At 44.2% G+C, this 11,226-nt stretch overlaps 1 protein-coding gene across 1 annotated transcript; it reads left to right on the top strand.

The window, feature by feature from the left end:
- Positions 1-476: 476 nt before the first annotated feature.
- Positions 477-4,409, top strand: si:ch73-174h16.4 (leucine-rich repeat-containing protein 14). Its single transcript, XM_021563071.2, has 3 exons — positions 477-1,187; positions 1,415-2,248; positions 2,399-4,409. Exons 1-3 carry the CDS (start codon positions 913-915, stop codon positions 2,970-2,972), a joined length of 1,683 nt encoding a protein of 560 aa, XP_021418746.2. The 5' UTR covers positions 477-912; the 3' UTR covers positions 2,973-4,409.
- The last annotated feature ends 6,817 nt before the right edge of the window (positions 4,410-11,226 follow it).

Raw genomic sequence — 11,226 nt, 5'->3', positions numbered from 1 at the left:
AACTGGGAACTCTGGAAACAAACTATATCAAATCATAACGTCAGTGATCTTCAGGTCGAAAAGTCGAAGCTCCAGAAAGATGGACGAAATTTCCGACTTGGAATTCCCGAGTTGGATGACCGTTGAAAATATTTTTCTCAGTCGGGGCTCGTTTTTTTAATATATATATTTGAGAGTTTCTGTATGTCCTGAATGCACTGAAGTCGGAAGTCGAGGATTTCCGAGTTCCCAGTTTGCTGTTTTGAATAGGGCATAGCCGTCCAACATTCGTGCATTTGCTATTTCCTGTTATCAACAGTATATGCACAAATATAAATATACTATAATAATTAGGCTACACATTTCTGACACTATTGAATTAAAATGTTATTTTTTAAAGCGAGCCATTTACCATCTTTGGTGACAATGACTACTAAATAAAAGAAAATCTAAATGGGGCGCGTATCGATAGCGTCATCATATAGAACGTCATCAGTAAGTAACCATAAACGCCACAATAAACGATTCGGAGTAGGCAATCCATCGGTCCTATCTGTGACATGTCATGCTAACATGATGTGCAACACTATCTGTTTGACCCGAGACATTTCCACCAATCGTTGTTTCTGGATGTTTATTATCTAGATATCGGCTTTACATATAAAGTATATTTTTAGTTGGTGTAAGCTATCAAACGATCTACTTTGCGACCTTTGCTTAATATCTACAGTACTGTAGCTGACGTTAGTGCTACCAGAAAATGTTCACCGGCATATAAGATAGTTAACTAGACCGCTCAATAGATAGTCAGCAAAGTTGCAAAATATACATATCGCGTTTAATTATCTCCGGAAAGTTACTAATGGTCGTTATTCTTTGCTTATTTACTTTAAACAATTTGGGATAATCTATCAACAGCTCAAAACAAGAGTGATGGTGCTTCCCTTGGTGAATCTTTGTGCCAAAGAGGTTGTGAGTGATCACAGTTCCTCTCCGGGTTGGCTTGGTTGTGTACCCAGGGAACTGTACAGACCGCTTCTGGAGGCTGCCTTCACCAACTGCCGCCCGCTGGCTGTCGGGGAATTGGTGCAGCGATGGCCCGAGCGGACTCTGCGGGCTGGCGGCCGGAGGCAGGGGCAGAGTCCTCCAAATCGACTCTGTGTCCAGGCTCTCTTGCTCGCGGTGGTCAGAGGGTTGTCGGACAAAAGGTAACACACAATCAATCTTTGTTAGTTTACTTCTCTGAAACAACATTATCCAGCGATGTTAATGAGGTTTTGAATAATGGAAACAAAATACTTTTTAATAGTAAGTTCAATCGACAACTTCACAGCCTACAATCTCCCAATGTCATAGAGGTAGCTCACATCAAAGATGGCAGACATCCATGGGCACCAGACAATCTTTGTCCATGTTATCACTATTCTATTCCTAGGTGTGCTCTCCAGGTGCTGGACCTATGTGGGCTGCAGTGTGAGGAGGGAGGAGTGGGAGACCCGATGGGTGGTTGGTCACTGACCGTGGCCCTCAGCACCATGGTTGTACAGGCCAGGGCTGCAGCTCAGAAGGCCCTCGGGAGAGAGGGGGAACGGGAAAGGAAGAGAGTGCTGGCCATGGAAAGGGAGAGAGACGTGGTCAAACGAGAAAGAGGAGGAGGGTTAGAGGAAGGAGAGGGAGGCGGGCTGCTGGTGGAGTCTGTGAGAAAAGAGAAAGAGGAGACATCGGGGTGTCAGCGGGAGGACCAGCAGGTGAAGGGGGTGAGGAGGAGGATGGAGATGGAGAGGAGAAAGGAGAGTGCAGCAGTGGCAGGTGGCAAGGGGGAGGCAGACTCTGAGGTAGACAGCGAGGTGGTGGTGTGTGTGAGGGCTGACCTCTTTGTGAATGCCCGCTCCTGGGAGCGTGTGCGCGCAGCCCTGGGTACGACAGGCCCCCTCAAGTTACAGTGCAGGTATGTCCGTGTGGAGGAGCTCTCTGTCTCCAGCATCGGATCTCTGCTAGACCTCCTACCTCGTCATGTCCTCCTGGGAGTGGACATCCGCTACAGCTGCCTGGGGGTGGCCGGCCTGGCTCTCCTCCTCCCTCAGCTCTCCATGTTCCCCATGCTGAGCTCCTTGCGCCTGCACTATTGCAACCTGGACATCCGCAGAGACATGGCCGGCCAGGAGGGGGCAATGAAGGACATGTCCCAGGGGCTGGGGAAGCTCAGTCAGCTGCGCCGCCTCAGCCTCACTGCCCTCCGGCTGCCTGGACACCTCCGCATGCTGCTCAGGTAGGACAAGCTCTCCATTGTCTCTAGCATGTGGTCTGTAAAGAAGGAGGTTGTGTGTGCATATTCTCATGAACAGCTTGAACTGTGTCTCATGTATTTGTTCCCTTTCCCACTTGTTCCCCATCCTCCTACTTGTTCCCCGTTCCCTAGCTCTTTCCCTCAGCCGCTGGAGGTGCTGGAGCTTCCCTACCTGAGCCTAACCCCCGCCGACCTCTCCTATCTATCCTGCAGCCCGCACGCCTCCTCACTGCAGCAACTGGACCTGAGTGAGAACAGGCTGGATGAGTTGGCCTTGCCCTCGGTGCGTCGCCTCCTCTCCCAGGCGTCCAGCTGCCTCATGCAACTTTCCCTGAGCGGCTGTGGTCTCACCGACGGCCTGTTGGCGGCAATGCTCCCGTCGCTCAGCTGCTGCCGGGGCCTGAAGAGCCTGGGCCTCGCCTTGAACCCGCTCTCCCTGGCCGGGCTCCTGGACCTGGTGAGGACGGTGGTCAGGATGCCCTCCCTCCGACAGCTTCTGTACCCCAATCCCCTGGAGGACTACCAGCCTGGGCTGCCCCCCATGCCCTCCAGTGCCCAGCTGCTGGACTGGCCCTTGGATGAGCTGGTGGAGGTCCACGAGGCCACCAGTCTCCAACTGGACAGGGTGGTGATGGAGAGTGGCCGCTCGGACCTGTTACTGACCTGCGACCTTCTCAACTACAATAAAGACTTGGTGGAGCAGTGAGGTCATTGGAAGAATGACCCCCTCCAATTTTAAAACCACACGACTGTACACGTGCCTGCCTACTGTCAATCATTCATAATAATTCGTCCTAAATTGTCAATGTTTTTATACCTCAGTATTGTTGGCAATGCTTTTTAAATGTAGAACAGAAGCTGGTGAGGGGAGGACAGCTCACAGTAATGGCTGGAATGGAATAAATGGAACAGCATGTGTTTGAAACCGTTCCATTGATTCTGTTCTATTAATTCCTATGAGCCCGGTCTCCGATTTAAAGTCCCACCAGCCACTACAGGTAGAATAATTCTGATTACACTATTCAGTCATCTAGATTTGTGTTACAAACCGATTATTCAACCGTTTGAGGAGCATTAGGATCTTACAGAAAAACATACTTCAACGGGTGCTTACTAACAAGCCAACTCATACTGTGTACTTATTTACTTATACAGTTGTTGGATACACTGTACGTCCGTTTGTGCCAAATGACAGGGGGCAGGTTATTGTATATTCTCAAAGTATAAGAAGGGGTAACAGTTCGGATAGAGAGAGATCATCAGCCCAGTCCCAATCCCACTGAGCTAAGGTTACAGCTTTTACCCTACCGTCATGTGCCTTCCTGTCTGCCACCAGTGCCCGTGCAAGTCTGTTGCCCAGAAATGGCAGTCTGAATGGTGGTTACACAGACCCCGATAATCCCTATCTAGTTTGTTTATGGAAAACATTTAATCGTGTGATATGTTAACAGCTTATTGGAAATACAGCAATCTGATTATGAGAGCGTTAGACTTGTTTGTGTGTGGAAGGTGTCGGCTTTATAAGTGCGTTTAAAGCTTTATATGAATTGCGACAAAGTAGATATTTCTCATGGAAATGATATATATTTTCTATGGCATTATCTTCTCTGCTGAAGAAGTTTCTTTAGGGATAGATGGAAATTTACTGGGGGGGGGGGGGGGGGGGCTGGTCTAACTCAAGGTGTCATAAAAAAAATGCACCCCCCCCCCCCTCCAACATAAAAAATATTTTCACAAGACCCTCCCCTTGCACTGTAAATGTAATAGCCTCCTCCCTCATAGAATTGACTCAAAATGATGTTTATGACCAAAAATAACTATAACTAGCGACCCTGTGTTTATGAACGTGGACTTCGACTTTGTCACTTCAGCATGCTTTTGTAGCACAGTCGCTGTCACGCAGGGCCACGGGCCAGAAGGCTAATGGGTTCGCCGACCACCACAGGCGAGCTCACTCTCCCTGCCTGTTTCATTACACTATGATCAGAGCCAACTGCAGTCAATGCTTAGCTAGGGGTAATCAGATGTTCAACATTTTGATGCTGTATTTAGAAATATATAAAATACATGCATTGAATTTTCCACCAACAGGTGTCTGTGCCAATGCACCACACAACCAATAAACAAAGCATACTGACTTCGTGCACTTCAATAGCATGGTTTGTGTTTTCACCACAATAAATAGCCTGTCAATTTTGACAAACAGAAATACATCCCTCTCTACCTTGTAGGCTTAACCAGTATCAAAGGCTTGGCTTGACAATCTCCGAATGTCATTAACCATGTTGGTGTTTTGTAACAGATGTCTCTTTCCATTCGTCAATTGGCTGGTGCACAGTTTGGATTGATTGATTTTTGTCAGTAAAAGAAATACATATATATACACAATTTTTATTTCCATTGCGGTGCCTATTTTGAACATGCAGTCGAAGTCGGAAGTTTATATACACTTAGGTTGGAGCCATTAAAACTCGTTTTTCAACCACTCCACACATTTCTTGTTAAGAAACTATAGTTTTGGCAAGTCGGTTAGGACATCTACATTGTGCATGACAAGTCATTTTACAGACAGATTATTTCACTTATAATTCATTGTATCACAATTCCAGTGGGTCAGAAGTGTACATACACTAAGTTGACTGTGCCTTTTATCAGCTTGGAAAATTCCAGAAAATTATGTCATGGCTTTAGAAGTTTCTGACAGGCTAATTGACATCATTTGAGTCAATTGGAGGTGTACCTGTGGATGTATTTCAAGGCCTACCTACAAACTCAGTGCCTCTTTGCTTGACATCATGGGAAAATCCAAATAAATCAGCCAAGACCTCAGAAAATAAATTGTATACTTCCACAAGTCTAGTTCATCCTTGGGAGAAATTTTCAAATGCCCGAAGGTACCACATTCTTCTGTACAAACAATAGTACTCAAGTACCAACACCATGGGACCACACAGCCATCCAACCGCTCAGGAAGGAGACGCATTCTGTCTCCTAGAGATGAACGTACTATGATGCAAAAAGTGCAAATCACTCCCAGAACAACAGCAAAGGACCTTGTGAAGATGCTGGAGGAAACAGGTAAAACGAGTCCTATATCAACATAACCTGAAAGGCTGGTCAGCAAGGAAGAAGCCACTGCTCCAAAACCGCCAAAAAAAAGCCAGACTACGGTTTGCAACTGCACATGGGGACAAAGATCATACTTTTTGGAGAAATGTCCTCTGGTCTGATGAAACAAAAATAGAACTGTTTTGCCATCATGACCATTGTTATGTTTGGAGGAAAAGGGGGAGGCTTGCAAGCCAAAGAACATCATCCCAACCGTGAAGCACTGGGGTGGCAGCATCATGTTGTGGGGGTGCTTCACAAACTAGATGGCATCATGAGAAGGAAAATTATGTGGATATATTGAAGCAACATCAAGACATCAATCAGGAAGTTAAAGCTTGGTCGCAAATGGGTCTTCCAAATGGACAATGACCACAAGCATACTTCGAAAGTTGTGGCAAAATGGCTTAAGGACAACAAACTCAAGGTATTGGAATGACCATCACAAAGCCCTGACCTCAATCCTGTAGGAAATATGTGAGCAGAAGTGAAAAAATGTGTGCGAACAAACGTGACTCAGTTACACCAGCTCTGTCAGGAGGAATGGGCCAAAATTCACCCAACTGATTGTGGGAAGCTTGTGGAAGGCTACCCAAAACATTTGACCCAAGTTAAACAATTTAAAGGCAATGCTACTGTAATCAATGTGAAATGGCTAGCTAGTTAGCGGGGTGCGCACTAATAGCGTTTTAATCGGTGACGTGACTCCCTCTGAGACCTTGAAGTAGTTGTTTCCCTTGCTCTGCAAGGGCTGTGGCTTTTCTGGAACGAAGGGTAACGATGCTTCAAGGGTGGCTGTTGTCTGTGTGCAGAGGGTCCCTGGTTCAAGCCCAGGTAGGGGCAAGGAGAGGGACGGAAACTATACTTCTGACCCACTGGGAATGTGATGAAAGAAACAAAAGCTGAATGAAATAATTCTCTGTACTATCATTCTGACATTTCACATTCTTAAAATAAAGTGGTGATCGTCACTGACCTAAGACGGAATTTTTACTAGGATTAAATGTCAGGAATTGTGAAAAACTGAGTTTAAATGTATTTGGCTAAGGTGTATGTAAACTTCTGACAAACTGTAAATACATATATAATTACATAGATTACAGAAATAGAGATTCAAAAAAATCTCAACCTCCAGATGAGTATGAGCGGGGAGTTCTTTCAGGCTCGTTTCCATCCACTTGGTGACAAATTTTCATGCTTATGTTAAAATCTTCATAAAAGCAATATGCTATTTCCGAGTTTTCTTTAGGAAAATTTGGCGCCGGACAACATGAGAAATTTAATAGACGTCCATATAAATTCAGATCCGGCCAGGCACAGCGAGCACCATCAATACACTAGGGATGTTGGCCAAATGGGCCACATTTACGTGTCCTTAAAAACAGCTATAACATATTTTAGGCCACTTTCCTAAAATAATAATTGTCCACCTCACAGTTCAGCTGTCATGAGATTTGAGCACTAAATGTATCAGGGCATTGCATGCATAGGCCAATAGGCTTAGGTGTCCACTGTACACAAAACATTAGGAGTTCAACAAGGGTTCTTCTAAGATCCTCAAAGTTATTTGAAGAACCTCAGTGTTCTAGGCACTGAAAATTGCCCCCGAAAGATTCTTCCAAGAAATCTATAGGAGGTGGGGTTCATCAAGGAGCCTCCTTAGTTGGTGAGGGTTCTTGCAGGAACCTAACTGCCCAGCTGAAACATTTGGATTTTAATTTGAAAGGACAGCGGGTGCAGGCACTTTAAAGATCTCCTCAATTTAAGGTAAGGTTTGTCCCAGAAAATGGACACAATTCAATGGATTTCAATCAACAAAGAGGTAAGAATATGTAGGCTATAAGAATAGGCTAGCTGTATTGGGTGCAAATGACTGAACTGCTCACTTTTGTGTCTGTGTCTGCAGGTAAACAGACAAGGAGGCATACAATTGGTATTGGTATCTTTATGCAGATCACATTTACCATCCTGCATCCTTACCTCCCATAGGCCTCTACATTATGGACAAGGTATGTGTATGAAAAACATTAAACACTTTTTTCCCCATTCACATTTACCTCAAAAAACAAGGTATAAATACCATCATGTGCATGTTTAGGTCATCATCTGTATAATTAATTTTTGGGGGGATTGACAGACTTCACACTCCCTACACCTCTGATGGATATAATAGGAAACCTGTTTGATCACCATGCACTGCAAAATAATTCTGGCTATGGATACGGAGAACATCAGCACACCAGAGGACATACCCATTATAATTGGGGCTCTGCTGGGAGTTTACCTCATATTTAGATTTTTTAATTCTGCTTTGTCAGAAAAATCATAATAAACACTGACAACTAAAATATTATTATTGTTATGTATATTATTATGCATATTATTATTATTACTATTATTATTATTATTATTATTATCAATAATAATAGGGGAGGGGGGGTAGCTAAAAATATTACCACAGAATGTTCTTCAAAAGGTTCTTAGAGGATCCATTAAAAGCGGTTCTTTGAAGAAGTTACAGGGGTTCTGTCACGTGTGCTTCCTCTCCGGCCTCTAGGCCACCAGGCTGCACGTTAGGGCGCACACCTGTCACCAGCGTTAGGCACATAATGACATTCACCTGGACTCCATCACCTCCTTGATTACCTGCCCATTATACTGTATGTCACACCCTTTGGTTTCATCCTGAGTCGTCATTGTTCCTGTTCTAGGTCGGTGCGCGGTTTCTTGTTTTGTTCTTTTATTTATTAAATGTATTCACTCCATGAACTTGCTTTCCGACTTTCAGTGTACATCGTTACAGGTTCCCCCAATTTCATTATGAAGAACCCCTAAAGGATACTCCATGAACCTTTTCTTTTTTAGAGAGTATTAAATTAATATTTTAATATAAATCATATTTATATACAGTACCAGTCAAAAGTTTGGACACACCTACTCATTCAAGGGTTTTTCTTTATTTTTACTATTTTCTATGTTGTAGAATAATAGTGAAGACATCAAAACTATGAAACAGCACATTGAATAATGTAGTAACCAAAAAAGTGTTAAAAAAAAGTGTCAAAATATATTTTAGATTCTTCAAAGTAGCCACCCATTGCCTTGATGACAGCTTGGCACACTCATGAGCTATTCACCTGGAATGCATTTCAATTAACAGGTGTACCTTTGTTAAAAGTACATTTGTGGAATTTCTTTCCTTAATGCGTTTGAGCCAATCAGTTGTGCTGTGACAAGGTAGGGGTGGTATACAGAAGATAGCCCTATTTGGTAAAATACCAAGTCCATACCATGGCAAGAACAGCTCAAATAAGCTAAGAGAAATGACAGTCCATCATTACATTAAGACATGAAGGTCAGTCAATTTTTAAAAAGTGCAGTCGCAAAAACATCAAAAGCTATGATGAAACTAGCTCTCATGAGGACTGCCACAGGAAAGGAAGACCCAGAGTTACCTCTGCTGCAGAGGATAAGTTCATTAGAGTTAACTGCACCTCAGATCACAGCCCAAAGAAACGCTTCACAGAGTTCAAATAACAGACACATCTCAACATCAACTGTTCAGAGGAGACTGTGTGAATCAGGCCTTCATGGTTGAATTGCTGGGGAAAAAAACTACTGAAGGACACCAATATTAAGAAGAGACTTGCGTGGGCCAAGAAACAAGAGCAATTGACATTAGACAGGTGGAAATCTGTCCTTTGGTCTGATGAGTTCAAATTTGAGATTTTTGGTTCTAACCGCCGTGTCTTTGTGAGATGCAGAGTAGGTGAACGGATGATCTCCACATGTGTGGTTCCCACTGTGAAGCATGGAGGAGGAGGTGTGATGGTGCTTCGCTGGTGACACTGTGATTTATTTAGAATTCAAGTCACACTTAACCAGCATGGCTACCACAGCATTCTGCAGCGATACGCCATCCCCTTCTGATTTGCGCTTAGTGGGACTATCAATCGTCTTTCAACAGGACAGTGACCCAACACACCTCCAGACTGTGTAAGGGCTATTTGACCAAGAAGGAGAGTGATGGAGCGCTGCATCAGATGACCTGGCCTCCACAATCACCCGACATCAACCCAATTGAGATGGTTTGGGATGAGTTGGACCGCAGAGTAAAGGAAAAGCAGCCAACAAGTGCTCATCATATGTGGGAACTCCTTCAAGACTGTTGGAAAAGCATTCCAGGTGAAGCTGGTTGAGAGAAGACTAAGAGTGTGCAAAGCTGACATCAAGGGATAGGGTGACTGTTTTCAAGAATCTAATGTTTAAAATATATTTGGATTTGTTTAGCCCTTTTTTGGTTACTACATGATTCCATATGTGTTGTTTCATAGTTTTGATGTCTTCTCTAGTTCTCTCTTTCTTTCTCTCTCTCGGAGGACCTGAGCCCTAGGACCATGCCCCAGGAATACCTGACATGATGACTCCTTGCTGTCCCGAGTCCACCTGACTGTGCTGCTGCTCCAGTTTCAACTGTTCTGCCTTATTATTATTTGACCATGCTGGTCATTTATGAACATTTGAACATCTTGGCCATGTTCTGTTATAATCTCCACCCGGCACAGCCAGAAGAGGACTGGCCACCCCACATAGCCTGGTTCCTCTCTAGGTTTCTTCCTGGGTTTTGGCCTTTCTAGGGAGTTTTTCCTAGCCACCGTGCTTCTACACCTGCATTGCTTGCTGTTTGGGGTTTTAGGCTGGGTTTCTGTACAGCACTTTGAGATATCAGCTGATGTACGAAGGGCTATATAAATAAATTTGATTTGATTTTGATTCACTATTATTCTTCAATGTAGAAAATAGTAAAAATAAAGAAAAACCCTTGAATGAGTAGATGTGTCCAAACTTTTGAATGGTACTGTATATACAGTATATCACAAAAGTGAGTACACCCCTCACATTTTTGTCAATATTTGAGTATATCTTTTCATGTGACAACACTGAAGAAATGACACTTTGCTACAATGTAAAGTAATGAGTGTACAGCTTGTATAACAGTGTAAATTTACTGTCCCCTCAAAATAACTCAACACACAGCCATTAATGTCTAAACCGCTGGCAACAAAAGTGAGTACAACCCTAAGTGAAAATGTCCAAATTGGGCCCAAAGTGTCAATATTTTGTGTGGTCACCATCATTTTCCAGCACTGCCTTAACCCTCTTGGGCATGGAGTTCACCAGAGCTTCACAGGTTGCTACTGGAGTCCTCTTCCACTCCTCCATGACGACATCACGGAGCTGGTTGATGTTAGAAACCTTGCACTCCTCACCTTCCGTTTGAGGATGCCCCACAGATGCTCAATAGGGTTTAGGTCTGGAGACATGCTTGGCCAGTCTATCACCTTTTTCTCAGCTTCTTTAGCAAGGCAGTGGTAGTCTTGGAGGTGTGTTTGGATTCGTTATCATGTTGGAATACTGCCCTGCGGCCCAGTCGCCGAAGGGAGGGGATCATGCTCTGCTTCAGTACAGTACATGTTGGCATTCATGGTTCCCTGAATGAACTGTAGCTCCCCAGTGCCGGCAGCACTCATGCAACCCCATACTATGACACTCCCACCACCATGCTTGACTGTAGGCAAGACACACTTGTCTTTGTACTCCTCACCTGGTTGCCGCCACACATGCTTGACACCATCTGAACCAAATAAGTTTATCTTGGTCTCATCAGACCACAGAACATGGTTCCAGTAATCCATTTCCTTAGTCTGCTGGTCTTCAGCAAACTGTTTGCAGGCTTTCTTGTGCATCATCTTTAGAAGAGGCTTCCTTCTGGGACGACAGCCATGCAGACCAATTTGATGCAGCATACGGCGCATGGTCTGAGCACTGACAGGCTGACCCCCCACCCCTTC

Source organism: Oncorhynchus mykiss, chromosome 15, assembly GCF_013265735.2.
Source record: "Oncorhynchus mykiss isolate Arlee chromosome 15, USDA_OmykA_1.1, whole genome shotgun sequence".
Lineage (NCBI taxonomy): Eukaryota > Metazoa > Chordata > Actinopteri > Salmoniformes > Salmonidae > Oncorhynchus > Oncorhynchus mykiss.
The sequence above is the reverse complement of the archived record's forward strand: the minus strand, read 5'-3'. Positions and strand labels throughout refer to the sequence as shown.